The sequence below is a fragment of the Aquarana catesbeiana genome, linkage group LG02 (assembly GCF_042186555.1).
Source record: "Aquarana catesbeiana isolate 2022-GZ linkage group LG02, ASM4218655v1, whole genome shotgun sequence".
NCBI classification, from domain to species: Eukaryota; Metazoa; Chordata; class Amphibia; order Anura; family Ranidae; genus Aquarana; species Aquarana catesbeiana.
The window spans coordinates 353,975,997-353,998,358 of NC_133325.1; the positions used below are offsets into that span (position 1 = coordinate 353,975,997).

A 22,362-nucleotide genomic window follows, 5' to 3' on the forward strand; every position below is an offset into this window, starting at 1 on the left:
GTTGATATATTAAAACTAGAGATTGAAAAATCTGCTACAACTGTGCATAGAAACCAATCAGCTTCCAGTATTTTTTGTCAAAGATTAAAGGAACAAGCTGAAGATAGAAGCTGACTGGCTACCACCAATGCACAGCTGCACCAGATTTTGCCCTCTCCAGTTTTAGTAAATCAAACCCACTGCGCTACTTAGGCCCCATTCACACTTGTGCAACTTGTCATGAGATTTTGGACCCAAAGTCACATGACAAGTTGCACCCCATGTTTCCCAATGAGTACCATTTATATCTGTGTGACTTACAGTCACAGCATATTTAAAGTAGTTCCTGCACTAGATTAGTCTCACTTTCATGCGACTTGGCTTCAATGTCAATCCTCAAAAGTTGCACCTGCATGATATACATACAACTTGCGTGCAAAAAAATAATTCTGCCAATAAAAAATTTAAAAAACAGCGTGGCCCTTCGGTTCTGGTATGGTAGGGGAACCCCACACCAAAATGTAAGAAAAAGATTTAAAAAATCATGTGGCGCCCCCCCCCAAAAAAAAATCCATACCAGATCATTATCCGAGCATGCAGTCTGGCAGACCAGGAATGGGGGGAGCCAAGGCCACATGCCCTCAAAATGGGACATGGGGTCAAGGTGCTTGGGGGGAGGCCCTGAGCCCCCCTACCCCAAAATACCCCCCTCCATGTTGAGGGCATGCGGCCTTATATGGTTTAGGGGGGGTGTTTGCTCGTCCCCCCCCCCCTTTCCTGACTCACCAGGCTGCATGCTCAGATAAGAGTCTGGAGTGGATTTTCGGGGGGCATGTTGTTTTTTTCAATTACATTTCATTGCCAGCATTGTTCTGTTTACATTCAGCTATCAGTTGGAAAACCCACTGACAGCTGATGAGTCATCGGTTGTTAAGGACGAGGTGGCTGGCTTCCCGGCCCCCTCCTTAAAAAACAGCTATTATTCACAGAATTTGGATCGGTTGATCAATTTTTGACTGATTCAAATCATTGTAAAAATTTGGAATTTGTTAGAAAATTAGGGAACCAAAGGAAAATTATCAAATTTCTAGCGACTTTGTAGGGAACAAACAAAACAATCACATTGTTCAAAGCCAAAGTCATAACAAAGTCGCACGTAAAGTCGCAATGGAAATAGCACAATTTTTAAAGGGGTTGTAAAGGCAGAAGGTTTTTATCTTAATGCATTCTATGCATTAAGATAAAAAAAAAAAAACTTATGTGTAGCAGCCACCCCAGCACCCCCTAATACTTACCTGAGCCCCATCTCTCTCCAGCGATGTCCACGAGTGTCTTAGCCATCCAGGACTCTCCTCCTGATTGGCTTAGACACAGCAGCGGCGTCACTGGCTCCTGCGGGAATCAAAGTCAGTTAGCCAATCAGGGGAGAGAGGGGAAGGCGGTGGGTCGGGGCTCTGTGTCTCGGTTCGGGTGCCCCCATAGCAAGCTGTTGGTTTTGGGGGCACTTGACAGGAGGGAGGGGCAAGGAGCAGCAAAGAGGGACCAGAGAAGAGGAGGATCCGGGCTGCTCTGTGCAAAACCACTGTACAGAGGAGGCAAGTATACCATGTTTGTTATTTATTTTTATTTTTTTAAAACAAGACTTTACAATCACTTTAAGTCGCACAAGTGTGAATGAACTCTTGAGTGAATACAAATCTTCTGCTCATGAAACACTTGATCTCTTCTTCCAACAACTCCGTGTGAAAATGTATGTGAATCAGCTCACATCTGCTTTTTAATAAAATCTTATACGAAGAGAACCAGATTCAGCTGTATTTTTGAGAAATGTATTGATGCATTAACTGGATAAGCATATGGACGCACACTAAGAAGAGCTGGAGTGATCTGTCAGTTTCCATTAAGGGTGGAGGAGGCGAGAAGATTCTTTGCCAATATTGCATAGAGTCTGTTCGGACCTCTTATGATTTTGAGGTCAGTTCCAAGGTGAGGAGATACACATTTTCATGTGGAGGTGTTAGAAGAAGGATCCACATTTTTTTAAGAGCGTAAGATTTTTATTCACAGTGTGTTGGAGGATTAAGTGACTTTATATGGTTTTCACTATATTACTACACAATTTGTTATGAAGATATCATTTAGACTTATTATGTGGGTATCATAATTGTTTTATCATTTGATACATGTTGAGTAAACGTGGCTGTAAAGCTAGAAGGTTTAAAGTATTCTATGCCTTAGTGTAAAAACTTTCTGTCTTCTGCTCTCCCCCCAGCCCCCCTCCCTAAATTTCCTAAGCCCTATCTACATCCAGTGCTGTGCACAAGAGCAGTAGCTCTCTCCTCACAAGGCTCAGAGACAGCAGTGGGAGCCACTGGCTCCTGCTGCTGTCAATCACAACCTGTGAGGAGGGCATGGGGATGGGACAAGCCATGCTCTGTGTGTCAATGGACACACAGATGTGTAAAATTGTTAAAAGTAAGGCGCTAATGTGATCAATAATAAAATAAAACAAAAATTGAATAAACCATAAAAAGTCCATCAAATTATATCAAAACCGTCTTCAAAAGAAATCCAATCACCGTGATGAAAGTATTTGTGCGCTATACATCAACTCCTTCTTATAGTGCTCCACAAACCATGTGTATAGAATGCGCACTCACCAACCATCCATGTAAAACCTCAACTCCTGTTTCTCCAACAATGGACTGGGACTAAGAGATCTCATAGTGGCATAAGCGGGTTCGCCAACCCTGTCTCTACAGTTCGCTCACTCTCATAATATCACAGAAGAACACCCAGAGAAGATGAAAAATGTCATAGTGTAGTAATTTAATATAGCTTAGGCTTATTACAATAGGTAGCAAAATTCACACTTTTATTTATTGGTGCTATAGTCAGTACTAACACAGACAGCTTTCAGTGTAATCCCCACCACTCACTTCAAGCCGGTGTGCGTTCCAAATGGACCAGAAGCTAAGCCCAAGGACAAACCAGATTGACGTCAAGTGAATGCGAGCGCACACCCTCAATGCATTTTGCAATTTTGCATCATCAGGAAGATCACGCTGCCATCTTCCTGGAGCCTTAAATATTTACTCCTCTCCTACTATTGGTTATGAAACATCCCACCCCGATCTCATGAGTGGAGCCTAATCCCAAGATTACAAGCGTTAATTACCGAACCTAAATGGCTGTATATGTTGGAAGCAGACGACATTTGGTATTTAATTCATAAAATTGCTACAGATACATATCAATTAATTAAAATACATAAAAAACATCAAGAACATTTCATATACCAATTTTGGCATCACCTAACTATATCTCATCTCTAAAAGACTTTAATTGTAGTATACATTTTAAAACAAAAATTAGAATAAAGAAATAAAAGATTTAAAAAGGTATGTATTAAAAACTCATGCAAAACCTTTGAATATAGAAGGGGGAGGAGCCAGGAGAATGGGCAGGGGATCCTAGAAGAAGAGTAAAACCACTGCACAGAGCAGGCAGGTATAATATGTTTTTTTTTTTTCAAAACATATATTGTAGGTTTACTTTTTTTTGGGGGGGGGGGACAGATATACACAACAAAGCAGTTTTTTAAAATCAACATGAAAGATTAATACTATTGAATGGTTAGTGGGTATTTTTCTTGATAATATGCACACAGATTTAAAGACAAACCCCAGGTAAAACTATTATTTTCATTCTGTATGGAACAGGGAAAGGTTATAATCTCTGAGGTTTTTATTGCTTTGTGACCCCATTATGGAGCTTTTCCTTCACTTCCTGCCCACCAACTACCTATTAAAAGAAGAAGTCGGTGGAAACCTCCTAGCTAAAACAAAAATATTTCCTGCTATTCTAAAATAAAAGTGTTAGCTCTTGTAGAGATTCCCCCTTACTTCCAACATGGGCACTGTCAACAATAAAAACCTGACTGAGGCTCTATTTCCTTCACACTCTGTACAAAAAAACTAAACAAAGCAAAACAAAACTACTTTGACCATAGATCTGCTTTAATTGTCTCTGAAGGCAAAAATAAAACAACGGCATATATGTAAATCTTATCTCACGGTAGTATTACCATGTACTAATAGCGTGTTAAACATAAGCCATTTGTTTGCAACAGACATATAAAATGGAAAAAAGAAAAACACTCCTTCCAGACAACACATTCTTGTGTCTGGTAATCAATGAGAGATCAATAAATACCCATAAAAGTCACAGTTTATGACTTCCCATTTGCATAGAAAACAAATACAAAGAAAAAAAATGAAGAAAATGGTGGTGAAGTGTTGCTGCAGCCTAACTTGTGAAAGTCAAATCTTGCTTATCAAAATCTAGAAATATTCACACAATTTCTTATATTTTCCACTTCAATTATTAAGGAAAGATTTATGTGGTTCACAATTCATTGGCTAAACAGTGTTTTAAAGTTTAAAGTGAGCCCGTGCAAGGCTATGAACCAATAATTTACATATTCCTAACAAGCAGTAAATTAAATTTAAAGATCATCTCTGGGCTCTTTTTTACCCTGTTCCTGGATTTAGTTGTTACAGTATCACAATTGGTAAAAGCAAACTACATTTAGCAAGTCATCGAATGTACTGAGCATTTTTGTTCGAATGGTCTTATAAATGTACTAGTGTATGGCTAGTTTAACCACTTCAGCCCCAGAAGATTTTACCCCCTTTCTGACCAGAGCACTTTTTGCGATTCAGCACTGCGTCGCTTTAACTGACAATTGCGCGGTTGTGCGACGTTGCACCCAAACATTATTCCTACAAATAGAGCTTTCTTTTGGTGGTATTTGATCGCCTCTGCGGTTATTTTTTGCGCTATAAACAAAAAAAGAGCGTCAATTTTGAAAAAAAATGCTATATTTTTTACGTTTTACTATAATAAATATCCCCCAAAAATATATAAAAAACATTTTTTTTCCTCAGTTTAGGCCGATACATATTCTTCTACATATTTTTGGTAAAAAAAAAAAAAAATCGCAATAAGCGTATATTGATTGGTTTGCGCAAAAGTTATAGCGTCTACAAAATAGGGGATAGTTTTATGGCTTTTGCGTTAGAGCGTGAGCAACAATTCTAGCACTAGACCTCCTCTGTAACTCTAAACATGTAACCTGTAAAAAATTTTAAAACGTTGCCTATGGAGATTTTTAAGTAGTGAAGTTGAAGGTCACATGACCATAAGCCCCGCCTCCCGGAAATTTTAAACCTCCGGGGTTAGTATTTAGAGATCAGGAGAAGCAAAACATCTCTGCATGAACTTTACTGACAGAGCACTGCTGTCACTGGACAGAGAATCCAGGCTGCAGAGCACACACAGTGTAGCCAGTAAAGAAGCTTTTCAGAAGTTCAGCTTACCCTCGCCCACTCCTAGCAGTGACTTCCGGCCTACTTATCTCTAATGTAAACACAAAGCAGTTTCTCTGGTGGGTGGGATGGTCAGAGTGAAAAGAGATGCTGAAAAAGACTAGACTTGAACAACTTCAGTTATTATGCAGTAAAATTATTGAATGCATTGTTTCACAGTGGCTGAAGTTACGGAGGTCAATAATGATGTATTTTAAAGTGCATTTACTGCTTGTTAAAAATACGTTAAAACACGGACACGGGTTAACTTTAAAGATCTAGAAAGTATTTTTCAGTGCCAGATACAGACTGCTCAGTGCTGATGTGTTTTTAGGCAGTTCGGAACCACAGGCAGAGAATAAATTAGACCCTGCTTGATTATCATAACAGAAGCTTTGATTGGCCAGCAGGCCTTCTCTTCTCTCCGCTATGAGGTTTTCTGAGGCTATAATCCTCATTTTGTAATTTCCCTATTTACATCAAATGCTTAGAAGGTGCAGCACTGAAGGGTCATAAGGCAGACATAAAGGAAAAATACCTAGAGATAAAAAGGGCGTGGCTGTGAACTAAGGTATACGCCCCTTCAGAAGGACACACAATGACATATAGTGGGTATGGCTGTGAACTAAGGTATACGCCCTTTCAGAAGGACACACAATGACATATTGTGGGTGTGGATGTGAACTAAGGTATACGCCCTTTCAGAAGGATGCACAATGACATATTGTGGGTGTGGCTGTGAACTAAGGTATACGCCCTTTCAGAAGGATGCACAATGACATATTGTGGGTGTGGCTGTGAACTAAGGTATACGCCCTTTCAGAAGGACACACAATGACATATAGTGGGTGTAGCTGTGAACTAAGGTATACGCCCTTTCAGAAGGACACACAATGACATATTGTGGGTGTGGATGTGAACTAAGGTATACGCCCTTTCAGAAGGACACACAATGACATATTGTGGGTGTGGCTGTGAACTAAGGTATACACCCTTTCAGAAGGACACACAATGACATATAGTGGGTGTGGCTGTGAACTAAGGTATACGCCCTTTCAGAAGGACACACAATGACATATTGTGGGTGTGGCTGTGAACTAAGGTATACGCCCTTTCAGAAGGACACACAATGACATATCGTGGGTGTGGCTGTGAACTAAGGTATACGCCCTTTCAGAAGGACACACAATGACATATAGTGGGTGTGGCTGTGAACTAAGGTATACGCCCTTTCAGAAGGACACACAATTACATATTATGGGTGTGGCTGTGAACTAAGGTATACGCCCTTTCAGAAGGACACACAATGACATATAGTGGGTGTGGCTGTGAACTAAGGTATACGCCATTTCAAAAGGACACACAATGACATATAGTGCAGTATCTGGTAATGACCAGCACAGGTTCACAAGTAAAATGTATTCACTGTAACCAGCACATCAAAAGAAAAAAATATCCAGCAAAATAGATCAACTGTGGGTATAGGATTGTGTATATGGAGATTTTCAATTTGTGGGTGTTTTGTTTATGTTTTGTTTTCCTTTTAATCTGTGGGTTGAACTGGATGGACTTATGTCTTTTTCAACCATCTACGTGACTATATATTGCATGCTGTAATGGTAATATTCCTTCCTGCTAGTTACATTATTTAAATGTATGAGAACTATTGTTTCCCTAATAATCTATAACAATTAAAAGTTTTATTCCTCAGAGTTGAAGGTTAAAGTGGAACTCCACCCTAACACTTAAATTCTCCTCCACAATCAAGTTAAGTTTAGCCTTATGTCTCAAAATGAAAACAATCTCAGTTTTTCTACCTTTATTTTGAAGAATCCAGTGCTGTCACATGACTTCAATTCTACCTCCTTCTGAGACTAAAGTCAGCCAGTGGGTGTGGTTATTAAAAGCTAGTGACATCACTTCCTGGGAGGGACACTGTTCCTATGTAGGCAGTGGGCATATACAGGATGGGAGGAGCTAATCATAGGTTCCTGCCCAGTGTTCTCTCATTGTAATCCTAATTCATGAGAAAATTAGGAAATAAAAAGCCCCATCCACACGGGGGGGAGGTGCAGTACACATATACAGTATTGCTGTGCACAGAAGAAGGGAGCTGGACACAGGGGGGCTGTCAGTGCTGGAAATGCTCTGGGGTCTCAGCTCACAGTCTACAATGATCATAGTACAGGCAACCACACTAAGGCTCTGTTTCCACTAGTGTGACTTTTCATGCAACTTTGGACACAAAGTCACATGACAAGTCACAGCCCATTGATTTCAATGGCACCCGTTCCCATCTATGTGGCTTTTAAAATCAGCGACTTTGAAAAGGTACCCGCAATACTTTTATGCAACTTTTGATGCGACTTTGATCCAGAGAGTTTAAAATTGGATCAAAGCTGCACTCAAAGTCGCACTCTAAATCGCGCAACTTTGTGGTTGCAATAGTGGAAATGTGGCTTGTCATGCAATTATGTGTCCAAAGTAGCATGACAAGTCACAGCTCACTGATTTTAAAGGTACTTGTTCCCATCTATGCGACTTTGAAAATCAGCAACTTTGAAAAGGTACCTGCAATGCTTTGATGCCACTTTGATCCAGAGAGTATAAAGTTGAATCAAAGCTGCACTCAAAGTCGCATCGAAGGCGCACTCTAAATCGTGCAACTTTGGGGTCGCAATAGTGGAAACGTAGACTAAGGCTTTGTTTCCAGTAGTATGAATTGTCATGCGACTTTGGACACATAAAGTTGCATGACAAGTCACAGCCCACTGATTTCAATGGCACCCGTTCCCATCTGAGCGACTTTGAAAAGGTACCTGCAATGCCTTGATGTGACTTTTGATGTGACTTTGATCCACAGAGTGTAAAGTTGGATCAAAGCTGCACTCAAAGTTGCATCAAAGTCACACTCCAAAGTCGCACTCTAGGTTTTCGACTTGTGGGCGTTTTTTTTTTCTTTTCCTTAATTTAATTACAAAGCAGGGCAACTGTAAACACAAATAAACATTGGGTAAATTACTTCAATGACTTCCTAGTCTGCTTATATTGTACTTTGTATACATGAAGTATAATGCAACGAAGTACAATGCAGGGACAGAGTGAAGAATTCACTCTTCACACTCTGAGGCAATCTCTTATTGGATGCCACCTGTGCATATGTTAGTACATCCACAGGAAAGGAAACATAGTACATAGTCTTGCTTCATAACAGAATATAATGAGTGCACATTTTTCTAAAAATAGTACAGCAGCAATGTGCAGCAGCTTGAATACAATTCATTAGCAGCTGCATTTTAGTTATTACTACTGCACAAGACTAACTGGTCAGATCTAAACCAATACGCCTGTACAATGTTTAGAATTATTTTTGGAACAGAATATTTCTACAGTAAAGTAATAAACATGTTCATACACCCCACACACATCCGATCTATTTACACTTTTAAACTGCACAGTGTATCGACATGTTTATACTTATTTAAGGAAACATGAACAGAAATAAATACATATAATGTCATTGGAGACCTGAAAATAACAGTTGCCTTGCTTCAATACCGTCAGAGAAAGTGGCCTGAACTAGGTATATGTCAGTAAAATAATGTCAAAAGTCATGACCTCAACACATTCACCAAGTCAGTGACTTAAAAAGTCACCAGATCATCATGACAGACAGGGATTTAGCAATATTAGAAGAAGGTTTTATCTTTATAAGTACCTTGCGCCCCTGCCTTGCTTTTACCTGAGCTTTGACAGCTGTTATCATAGGCCCTGGTCAGTATATACACTTCTTTACATTCATCCTCTCTGAGTCTAGACTGTAACTGTTCATGAGAACAAGGAAGGTGTGTTCCAATACCTGTTTGATCTCACTGCCAGAAGAAATAAATGATTACCTGTATGCTTTATTCACTTGATGTAAAATCCTAATAAGCAGGGAGATCCTGCATTTATTTAGCTAAATTATTTTCAAACGACCCCCCAAACCCTCCCACCCAGTGCTAGGCATCCAATTATGGAAAACAAGGTGAATGTCTTGTCAGTTCTGGTCTAGGGACATGTGCTTAACTGCTTCCCGACCAGCCACCCTCATTATACTGTGGCAGGTTGGCTCCCCTGGGCGAGCCATCATAGCTGTACGTCGGCCGCTTTAAGACCGATAGGGGCCTATGCGCGTCGACAGAGCCGATGACCGACGGGCACCAACAATCGCTCCTGAGAGATACTGAACAGAGGTCTGTCAATGTAAACCGACAGATCTTCGTTCTGTCAGGGGAGAGGAGCCATATCTGTTGTTCATATTAACCACTTCCCGACCAGCGCACGCCGGTGTACGTCGGCAGAATGGCACGGCTGGGCAAATGAGCGTACCCGTACGTCCCTTTGAATTTGCCGTCGTGCCATTGCGTGCGCGACGCCTGGGAGCTCCATGAGTCAGGTTGCGGGTCCTGCGGACTCCATCACCACAGGGATACCCGCGATCGCCTCACGGAGAGGACGAATGGGGAGATGCTAATGTAAACAAGCATCTCCCCGTTCTGCCTAGTGACAGTGTCAATGATCTCTGCTCCTTGTGATCGGGACCAGAGATCAGTAACGTGTCACACGTAGCCACACCCCCCCCACAGTTAGTAACACTCCCCAGGACATACTTAACTTCTCCCTAGCCCCTTAGTGGTTAACCCCTTCACTGCCAGTGACATTTACACAGGAATTAGTGCATTTGTATAGCACTGATCGCTGTATAAATGACAATGGTCCCAAAAATGTGTCAAAAATGTCCGATGTGTCCGCCATAATGTCGCAGTCATGATAAAAATCGCTGATCACCGCCATTACTAGTAAAAAAAAAATTAATAATAAAAATGCCATAAAACTATCCCCTATTTTTAAACGCTATAACTTTTGCGCAAACCAATCAATAAACGCTTATTGCGATTTTTTTTTTCACCAAAAATATGTCGAAGAATACGTATCGGCCTAAACTGAGGAAAAAAAATTTTTAAAAAATATTTTTTGGGGATATTTATTATAGCAAAAAGAAAAAAATAATGTGTTTTTTCAAAATTGTCGCTATTTTTTTGTTTATAGCGCAAAAAAATAAAAACCACAGAGGCGATCAAATACCACCAAAAGAAAGCTCTATTTGTGGGAAAAAAAAGGATGTCAATTTTGTTTGGGAGCCAGGTTGCACGACCGCACGCAATAGTCAGTTAAAGCGACGCAGTGCCGAATTGCAAAAAGTGCTCTGGTCAGGAAGGGGGTAAAGTATGAACAACGATCGGTCTCCTCCCCCAGGCAGTCCCACCCCCCCTCCAGTTAGAAACACTCCCTAGGACACACATTTAACCCCTTGATCGCCCCCTAGTGTTAACCACTTCGCCGCCAATGACATTTATACAGTAATCAGTGGCTATTTATAGCTCTGCTTGCTGAATAAATGTCAATGGTCCCAAAAAAAGTGTCAAAAGTGACCGATCTGTCTGCTGCAATCCCAATAAAAATCGCAGATCACTGCCATTACTAGTAAAAAATAAAAAATCATTTAAATGTCATAAATATATCCCCTATTTTGTAGACATTAAAACTTTTGCGTAAACCAATTAATATACGCTTATTGCAATTTTTTTACAAAAAATATGTAGTAGACTACATATTGACCTAAACTGAGGAAGAAATTTGTTTTTCAAATTTGGGGATATTTATTATAGCAATAAGAAAAAAAAAAAAACAATATTTTTTTAAATTGTCACTCTTTTTTTGTTTATAGTGCAAAAAATAAAAATTGCAGAGGTGATCAAATACCACCAAAATAAAGCTCAAATTGTGGGAAAAAAAGGACGTCAATATTGTTTTTGTAGTGTTGCACGACCGCGTCGTTATATCGAGGCAGTGCCGAATCGCAAAAAATGGCCTGGTCATTAAGGGGCCAAATCTTCCGGGGCTCAGGTGGTTAATACACTTCACCTAAGCTTATATAGGGGCTGTCTGCTTCTAACAGTTTGTGGTCATTTCTTCTGAGAATACAAGAGCATATTATAGATATCATTTATGACTCCTGTCAGCAGAGACTCTGAACCAAGATAAGTGTAGCAACTTGTCTAGATCACAAAAACAAGAATAACCACTGTAAGCACTGGTGACATCCAAAAGCTCTTGCAACTTAAAAAAACAATGAGAAGATCAGACACTTACCTCGATGTCTGTTGGTAGTTTTGTCAAACATCAGCATGGCATCTTCAACCTAGGGGAGAAAGAGGCATTAAAAAGCTGGAACACTGGGATTATTAGAAAAACTAAATATTTACTATTAATGTTTGTAATAAACATATAATTACTTCCGAAATAATTTTTTTATTTAGCATTTGAACACAAAGCAGTGTTTCTCGATTGAGCAGCTACCTATACCTACAAAAGTCTCCCTGTAACCTGAAATGGAAGACAGGGCACAAGGGTTTCATTTTTAATACATTTAGGATCTGTACATTTTCTCTTTAACCTACCCCTTTACGTAACCCTGATGCCATCTATACATGGATCGAAATTCTGCCGGTTCAGCAAAGACTAGCCTAACTTCAAACCATGTATTTGGCTGACTGTACAGAAGTCAGTCTACCAATCAACTATTGTACAACCAGCCTGATGGATTTTCTCCACTCAAGTCTGTTTTTAAACATCATGCAAGAATTAAAAGAGAAGTACAACCAAACGCTCGTTTGGCTGTACTTCTGTGAATCACAGGAGTGCAGTTGGTTTCTGCACTCCTGTGACCCATTTTAAGCAGACAGCATTCTGAAGCCCGCTGTTGGCTAACATCACAGAGCTGGTCCAGGCTCGGGCACTATCGGGACAATGAAGTCTAGATCCGCCCACATGCCTGGACTGGCACCTGGCTCAGCCTCTCAGTGAGCCACTGAGAGCCTGAGCCGGCTGCTCCCGCTCCCTCCACAGCCCAACGCTCCAGTGAGCGCGCGCGGGGGGGGGGGGCAGAGCAGAGAGCTGTGAGATCCAAGCGAACGGCGGTGTTTGATTGCTCGGTTCACAGTGTTAGAGCTGGTGGGGGACAGATGCAGCATTTGACTGATGCTACATCCACCTAGGTATGTATGATTAACAATATATATATATATATATATATATATATATATATATATATATATATATATATATATATATATATATATATATATATATATATATATATATATATACTCATACTTTTTTTTTAATACAGCAGTCTACAATTGACCTGAATGCCAATGGCAAAAGTGCAAATATTAATCTGGCCAAATGTCCTGAAATTATAACATGCTATGGGATACATCATTTTTATCAGGGTTGCTATATATTAATATATATATATATATATATATATATATATATACACAGTGGGAACGGAAAGTATTCAGACCCCCTTAAATTTTTCACTCTTTGTTATATTGCAGCCATTTGCTAAAATCATTTAAGTTCATTTTTTTCCTCATTAATGTACACACAGCACCCCATATAGACAGAAAAACACAGAATTGTTTACATTTTTGCAGATATATTAAAAAAGAAAAACTGAAATATCACATGGTCCTAAGTATTCAGACCCTTTGTAGAAAGTTAACCATCACTGCAGCCCTCCACCAGTCGGGGCTTTATGGCAGAGTGGCCCGATGAAAGCCTCTCCTCAGTGCAAGACACATGAGAGCTCGCATGGAGTTTGCTAAAAAAACACCTGAAGGACTCCAAGATGGTGAGAAATAAGATTCTCTGGTCTAATGAGACCAAGATAGAACTTTTTGGCCTTAATTCTAACCATTATGTGTGGAGAAAACCAGGCACTGCTCATCACCTGTCCAATACAGTCCCAACAGTGAAGCATGGTGGTGGCAGCATCATGCTGTGGGGTTGTTTTTCAGCTGCAGGGACAGGACGGCTGGTTGCAATCGAGGGAAAGATGAATGGAATGCGGCCAAGTACAGGGATATCCTGGACGAAAACCTTCTCCAGAGTGCTCAGGACCTCAGACTGGGCCGAAGGTTTACCTTCCAACAAGACAATGACCCTAAGCACACAGCTAAAATAACGAAGGAGTGGCTTCACAACAACTCCGTGACTGTTCTTGAATGACCCAGCCAGAGCCCTGACTTAAACCCAACTGAGCATCTCTGGAGAGATCTAAAAATGGATGTCCACCAACGTTTACCATCCAACCTGACAGAACTGGAGAGGATCTGCAAGGAGGAATGGCAGAGGATCCCCAAATCCAGGTGTGAAAAACTTGTTGCATCTTTCCCAAAAAGACTCATGGCTGTATTAGATCAAAAGGGTGCTTCTACTAAATACTGAGCAAAGGGTCTGAATACTTAGGACCATGTGATATTTCAGTTTTTCTTTTTAAATAAATCTGCAAAAATGTCAAAAATTCTGTGTTTTTCTGTCAATATGGGGTGCTGTGTGTACATTGATGAGGAAAAAAAAAAGAACTTAAATGATTTTAGCAAATGGCTGCAATATAACAAAGAGTGAAAACTTTAAGGGGGTCTGAATACTTTCCGTCCCCACTGTATATATATATAATTTAATCTAAACCCTATTTTGTATTTCTTAAAATTAAAGCTTTCAGCAAAGCAGCATGATAAAAATACAAGCATCCACAGAAAAGTTGGCATGGGTTCTTCACCAGCTGGGCCCTTTGCAATTTTCCAATTGGTATCTCTGGGAAGAGGACAGTATTGCTTGGGCTTCAGATCAACTCTAGTTGAAGCTACTGAGCTGGTGAAGCGGTTCCTATAGCTGAGCTAATAGCAGGATTTTTCAGGCTTGTTGGTCTCTATAATTACACTAACCCTCCTGGAATGCTCTCTTGAGTTTGGCTATAATCCTTGAATCCGGACTATGAAACAAGTAGAATTATAATTAAACTAATTTATAACGCTCATACAAAAGAACTTAATGTGTGCCCTTTACCAAGTTCTTTTTTTAATAAAATGTCCTATTTTTTCAGAGCTGAAGTAACAGCAGCAACAAAACACAGTTTGCTTTTTTCCATAAACAAGGCTGAACAATGTCATATCTATGCGTTGCCATTCGGGCCACCCATACGCATTCTGATTTGGACAAGTGACAAAACTGTTCCAAGGATTGTTTGCGGTAAGTGAGCGGTGTAGTTGTTACCAAGCAAATTTATGTTGAGCATGACCTAGCAAAAAACATTGTTTATTAGGCTGATAAATCACTGCTGCTAAAAAATAAAAGCAACTTAAGCATTAGTTGAATGTTGGCCAAGTTGAGTAGATATTCAACAGTATAGGATAAATTCTGTTCACCTATTTTATACACAGTGTGAGATTTAGCTATAGTTCTCTCACTAATTAGAAAAGTATGAGAGAAACTTAGAATTTGTAACATCTTAAGCCGCATACACACGAGTGGAATGTCCGACAGAAAAAGTCAGACGGAAGCTTTTCATCGTCTATTCCAATCGTGTGTAGGCCTCATCGGAATTTTTTTTTTTTTTAATTCTGACGGACCTAGAAATGGAACATGTTCTAAATATTCCCGACGGAACCAATTCCTATCGGGAAAACCGCTCATCTGTATGCTGTTCCGACAGACCAAAAATGACGCATGCTCTGAAGCAAGTACGAGACGGAAGCTATTGGCTACAGGCTATTGAACTTCCTTTTTCTGGTCCCGTTGTACGTGTTGTACGTCACCGCGTTCTGGATGGTCGGACTTTGGTCGAACTTTGGGTTGGCCATGTGTAGGCAAGAACGCTTGAATGGAATTCTGTCGGAGAAACCTTCGGAGTTTATTCCGATGGCAAAACTGGTCGTGTGTACGCGGCATTAGAGACAGTTCTTTTGAGTAATCCTGAAGGCAAAGCAGTATAGTACTCATTTGACAGTATGGACCATTAAAAGCACTGAACAGGTGATATGCATATCAACTGAAAAACAGACCTTTGGAAGATTTACTTGTTCAAAACAGACTGAACTCTTCAGTGTATATAATGTTGTAATAGTATTTACTTATGCAGCAAAATGATAGTGATCATAATTCCTTGTACAAACGGCAAACTCCCAATGGCCAACATACCCTATTCTGATAACCACAGTATTTACTAATAGCCAGTAAATCGTCAAGAAAGACAAAATACATATGTTACAGTTTGAGAAAGGTCAAAGATTTTTAAATTATTTAAAGCAAGGTTCTGCCCCCCCCCAGGAAAAAAGTCAGCAGCTACAAATACTACAGCTGCTGACTTTTAATATTAGGACACTTACCTGTCCCAGGAATCCCGCAATGTCAGCACCCCATCTGATTTTCGAATTGGCTCTCGGGTGCTGCCGCTGCCATTCGTGGTAGGGGGAAATTGGAAGTAAAGCCTTTCGGCTTCACAGCCGGTTCCCTACTGCACATGCGCAAAGTGCACTGCATTTTCTTACTGGCCCGGCGGGGAAGGAAGGAGGAGGGGGGGCGAACTTCCAAGGGACGTCACCATGGTGCAGTCTCCCGGAAGTGGGGACGGGTAACTGCCAAATACAGGTAAACGCCCCCCCCCCACCTGAAATGTGCCAAATGTGGCATCGGAGGGGGGGAGGAAGCAGATAAGCAGAGCGCCCACTTTTGGGTGGAACTCCGCTTTAAACTATTATTTTGAAATATTTATAAAGAAAAAGACACATTTCAGTGATGTGTATGACCATTCACATACATTTCAGAGTCCATAAATTTTCAAACAATATACATTTTCCAACCTAATATTTTTAAATAGATTATTCTACTTGCATTAGGTCAACACTGGAACCGCAATGCAGTATTAGCAAACAATCACATTTTACCAGAGAAAGTAATGTATTTTATGATTAACTATAAAAAACTTTATCAATATCTCCAAAATAGGAAGTTACTGTTGACCAAATCTGATGTGGGTTGTTAGCTTTTCTGCTAAATGGTGCATCTAAACACCAAAAGCAGATGCAAATAGTCAGTTTTAATTTCTCTCATTACAGGCATACCCCACTTTTAAGTACAAAATGGGGTTTATTTATTAAAGCTGGAAAGTGCAAAATCAGGCTCACTTCTGCATTGAAACCAGTAAGTTTCTAACCCCAGCTTGTTCAATCAAGTTTAATTTTATTCCACTAAAAAGTTGTTCTATTTTAAACTTGTTCAATTTTAGCCAAATTTGAAGGACTTATCCTTAATACATTGAACTGTCCCTGGCAGTAAGCCCAGGTTCACACTGAGCTGTGGGGATGAAGCCGCACGAGTTCAGCTGAACTCGCACGATTTCACTCCCGCATGTCAGTCCCGATTTCGGCCACGATTTCAGAGACATATGTGCAGGTTTCTGCACAGATGTCAATGTAAATTTCAGCTCGAAATTGCAAAAAGTAGTACAGAAACTACTTTTTGAAATTGGTGCAGCGCCACAGATGCGGTGTCGCACCCATTAGGACGGTACCATTGACGGCAATTGCCGCCGATTTGACATGTCAAATCGCATGTCAAAACGCTCCAGTGTGAACCAGGGCTGAAGGTTAGTTAGCAAGATCTCTATCTAACTTATGAGTCCTTTTTGTGCCAGGGTTTTCAGCCAAGGAAACTCAGCAATGAGGTCACACGAGAACAGATAAGCTTGATGAATGCTGTTGGAAGAGTCTCAACATCTAGACAGCTCTCTGTATTTGTTTGATATTACAGATTCAAACTGCATCTTTCTATGAATAAAGTATATATATATATATATATATATATATATATATATATATATATATATATATATATATATTTATACATGGTACTGTGCAACTGTTTTAGGCAAGTGTGAAGACATGCTGTAAGGTAGACAGGAAGACATTCTGTAAGGTAGGAAAGAGTTTTTTTTTATCAATTTACAAAATGAAAAGGGAGCGAACAGAGAAAAATCTAAATTAAATCAATATTTGGTGTGACTATCCTTTGGATTTAAGCCAGCATCAATTCTTACACTTGCACAAATTTAAGGATTTGTAAGATTAGAGTCAGGTGTATGATTAACCATTTATACCAAGCAGGTGCTAATGATGATGCATTAACGTATTCCCTGCATTACAGTGGTTGTAAACCCCTGTGTATACCCAGTGAAGAGATTATTCTCATGTGATACACAGAGATGAAACTTCCTACATAAGTTGTATCTGTCTATCTTCTCGCCTCTACATCCGTACAAAGTGCGGAATTTACACGCTTGTCTGAAAGTTCAGAAAAAAAGGGTCGGAGAGCTAAAGTGACACTCTGCAGAGCTCAGTGAGGAGAGCTCTGAGAGCTGACTGGAGAGAAGAGACACCCCCCCCCCTTCGCACAGCACACAAGAACAGAGCTGAGGCTGTCAAACAGCTGGAGGTCTCTCCCCTGTCACCATTTTTCTCTTGGTGTCAGAAAAACTTGTCAGAAGTGATTCATGCTGATAGCAGAGGAACAAAGCAGCAGACAGAAATTACACTCTTTTAGTGATTTTAATTGAGACAAGTACACACTATAGAGTAATATGCTTTGTTCATATTTCATGTCCTGAGGTTCACAAAACACATTTTAGGAGATGCTGTGCCCCCTCTTCTCCACCAAACACTTACCTAACCCTTGGCTGTGCCTGGCTGCAGTCTTCTTCCCTCTCTCCCTCTTCACACAGGGACCGACAGGCAGCAATGAGAGCCATTGCTGTCTCCAGTGCTGTCAAATCCAGTGAGGAGGGAGCAGGGGTTGGGGCCAAGCCACGTTGCGTGTGTCCAAAAAATTGGGTATAATATTGTGTTTGTTTTCACTAAAATTAATTTGCATATTTTTTCCAAAACATTTACATTTTAAAAACTGCTAAGCAAATATCATGTGGCATAAAACATTGCAACACCCACACTTTTATTCTCTAGGGCATGGGTGTTCAACCTGTGGCCCTCCAACTGTTGCAGAATTACAAGTCCCAAGAGGCATTTGCATTTTAAGACTGACAGTTACAAGCATGGCTTCTAAAGGCTGTGGCATGATGGGAGTTTTAGTTCCGAAAGAGCTGGAGGGCCCAGTTTGAGCACCCATGCTCTAGGGCCTCTGTTAAAAAAAAAAAAATAATAAATAAAAAAAAAAAATATATATATATATATATATATATATATATATATATATATAGGCTTACAAGTAACTTTAAAGCAAAATGCAGATTTCTACATGTATGAAAGAAATGTCAGAATTGGCCTGGGGGTCAAGTGGTTAAACCCCCCCCAAGAAAAAAAAAATATTATATATATTTTTTTTTTTTTTTTTTTTTTTTCTGAAAGCAGAGACTCTGGAGAATAAAATGGTGGTAGTTGCAATTTATCATGTTGCATGATATTTGCACACCATTTTTATCAATCACATATTATTGGGAAAAAGAACAAACACATTATTAGGCCCGGTTCACACTTGTGCGATGCCAGACATTGCATGTAATCTGCAGCGCACTGCCGTTCACATTACATGCGATGTCTGTGCGGTGCGATATCAGCCATACAAATAGTATGGCTGATATCGCACCGCATTCGGTGCAAACACACACAGGACCCTTTTTTCTGTTCGGACCAGAATCGGATTGCATGCGTGTTCACACATATGCGATCCGATTCATGTCCGAACTGTCAGTTTGCAGTGCGATATGCAAGCTGAACTGGGGGTGTCGTTAACAATGTATTGACACTCCCCAGCGATTTGCATATGGCAGTGTGAACTGACATGCGAGTCGGTGCGATGCAGGAACCCGCAATGAATTTGTAATGTTCTCGTATCGCACCAGTGTGAACCGGTGCGATACGAGCTCCTATGCAATAGTATTAGGCTAGTGACAGGTCCCTTTTTGGCCCCCCAATGTCTCCTCAGCCCTCCAATACAGCTAATAAAGCACAGATCATGTTTGAGTAGCTGCATCCTTGCTACAGTAGTCTAGGAGTCTATGAATGACAGTTGTGGACCTGAAAGTGACAAAACACAGATTCATTAGTCACAGGAACATTTTCTCCTCCTCTCACTGTAGGAGGCATTTACCATGGGCCCAGGCTCCTCAGGCAAGTGGGAAAGCCCAGGAACCACAATAGTAATATCACCATATGGGGGGAGGGGGGCATTTACACCTTCAGGGCCCCTAAAAGTGATCACTTCCATTTGAAAACCCTTAACTGGTTCTAAAATCTTCTTGTATACTAGGCCGTTTATAAACATACCTTTGCAGACATGGGTTAAAGTTTATTTCCACTTTTGCAGTCAAATTAGTGATCCCCCTACTATATGTTTGTTATGTGCTACCATTCACACAGAATACCTAAGAATTTTTTTAAAAAAACATTACTTACATTTCTAGATGTTTTTCTTTGAGCAGGTCTATACATGGAACTCTACAGGAAGTTTACATTGTTTAGAATAGTTTTCAATTTGCAATAAGGTGACAGATGTAGGGACAGTTTTATTTTTAAGTGCATTAACATACAATGTACCACCCAAGCCTTCAGAGCTTAAACTCTTTATTAGGACAGGCTGTATACCCATCTAGTTGACAACTGATGAGATCTACCAGAACTGTACAAACAGGGTTAATTATGGTAAGCACAACTTTCAAGGTCCCTCCTTAAACATGGTTAGCACTACTGTCTGGTAACAATAGGGTTTTCGTTTCAAATCCCAACCACCACACTATCTGCCTGGAGTTTGCATGTTCTCCAAACAGACCAATACACATGACTGTAAAATACTTATATGAAGATTTCATAAATGAATAAAACAAAGTACACATAAAACTGCTGAAAGAAAAGGAATGAAAAAGATAGGAAAGGCAAAGACGTTTTAATTGGGTGCTTATCCCAATTCAGAAAACCCATCAAAGTGCTGGCAGAGCAACAACATTTGAAACTAAAATACTCAAAACATACAAAAAAACCTGAGTAGAGTGAAAGCCTTCCTGGTACATAGCACAGCTCTCACGCTTCTCTGTGAATCAAAGAGAATGCTTGTGTGAGACTTTACCAAGGAGAAATCAGTCAAGGTCTGTGATTGTGTATCCTCGTCTAAGCAAAATTATATCTCCTATTATCTTTCCCTCTTTTTTCCTAAAACAAAGGCTACAATTAGTGCCAAATTGCAGAGAAGCTTCCTAAAAGCAGTTTTACCCTATACATAGTATATCAGTCTCAGTATAAAACTGTGAGAAAACGACATGCAAATGTAAGAGAATATTGTCTTACAAACCCTGACTTCTGCAGGCTTGCAGAACTAACAAGTCACATGGTTTCAGCTATAGTCTATGCAATTTGATGACAAGCTTTCTAAACATTTATCATTGAAAAAACGATTAAAAAATGTTTGCGCAGAGCTTGACCTTTTAGGAGTTCCTCTCCTGCATGTTTCACATCATTGACTCCTTGGGATGAAGATTGCAGCACCACAGTGGTAGTTCTGCTTGCCGAGTACTCAGTGCATTTTTATGTCCAAGCATGGAAATATGAGGGGAGAAGAAGAGGGAGGACACAGCTGACACCATTCATAACAGAGGGGAACAATAGCATTTGGAACAGGTTTTTATTCTTCTGATTCATCAACTCCCTTAAACGTTGTCAGGGTTCCCGTTGTACGAAAAAAAGAAAACCTGAACAGACACTCCGCATTAGTAACTAGCTACTAACCCATCCAAATGGTATTCGAATGATGCTGAACTGTCCCATTGGAATTGCAATTGCCAGAGAGAATGTAGCCCTGGGCAGCACAGTGGCTAAGTGGTTAGCACTTCCTCCTAGCAGCACTAGGGTCATCCATTTGAATCCCAATCACATCACTACCTGCCTGGAGAGTTTGAATGTTCTCCCTGTGCCTGCCTGGCTTTCCTCTGGTTTCCTCTCACACTCCAAAGATATGCTGAAAGGTTAATTGGCTTCTGTCTATATTGGCCATAATATGAGTATTAATGTGAGTTAGGGATCTTAGATTGTTAGCTCCTAGAGGGCAGGGACTGACGTGAATGTACAATATACATGTAAAGTGTTGTGTAAAATTATTGGTTCCATATGCCTGTAATGAATAAATAAATAGTCCTCATACTCGTCAGAACACTAAGAATCCCTATAACTATCAGCAAGGTGCACCCGTTCCTATAATGTATCCATGGTAGCACATGCTCTTCAAATACAGTTAAGTGAGTGTGGCAGCCACAGTGTTAACTCTTTCTCCAAATTTTGAAGAGAGAAAGTCCCATGTGCATACACTTTATATCAGTGTTTCTCTACCCTTTTGCCGTGAAGGAACCCTTGGCAAAAAGTTTGAAATCTCGGGGAACCCCTAAAAAAAAGTTCAGATCTACAGCTCATGGAACATTGGATCTGTAGATATAACCATAATTATTGCAAAAAATAGCTTCAAATAATAGAATAAATATTAGAACTTGACTGACACCAACATTATAGTGTGAACAAGGCACATAGAAATCATTTTTTTTATGTCCTTGCAGAGACCTAATGTTAGAACAAGCCCGAAATATTCTAAGCAAGTCAAATTTGCATATACTTTGCATCAGTTTTTTTGAACATATCTGTGAAGTGTGTTAGCCTACATATATACAAGGTATAGATGTCATCATGTTGCTAAAGACTTTTACTAGAGCCCATGTATGGGAGGGATTAATACTGTAAGTTTGTCAGAGGGCTGTCCTCCTCATCTCTTGTACAGTAAGTTGTTGAGCACATTCCGATTGTGCACCAACCAAGCCACCATTATTGGGTAGATCCCAGATTATCACCTTATACAGGTTCTCACGGCATGAGGTTTCTTACCTTACTTCATTCTATGCAGTAAGGCAAAAAAAACCTTCCATGATCAGCTCCCCACTCCCCCTTAAATACTTATCAGGTTCTTCATTCGATCCAGTGCTGTGTCTGGCTGTAGCAGCGCTTGTGTTCTCTCCCTCACCCTCACAGGCACAGACAGCAGCGGAAGCCATTGGCTCCCGATGTTGTCAATTAATCTGTTT

The 22,362-nt window shown here is 40.2% G+C and overlaps 1 protein-coding gene across 7 annotated transcripts in view; it reads right to left on the minus strand.

Moving 5' to 3' along the window:
• Positions 1–22,362, minus strand: part of MSI2 (musashi RNA binding protein 2) — a 928,554-nt gene that overhangs the window by 444,832 nt on the left and 461,360 nt on the right. For all 7 annotated transcript variants that reach the window (XM_073614998.1, XM_073614994.1, XM_073614999.1 and 4 more), the window contains one exon: positions 11,544–11,592. In XM_073614998.1, coding sequence (XP_073471099.1) covers positions 11,544–11,592 — 49 coding nt within the window. The remainder of the gene's footprint in view (positions 1–11,543; positions 11,593–22,362) is intronic.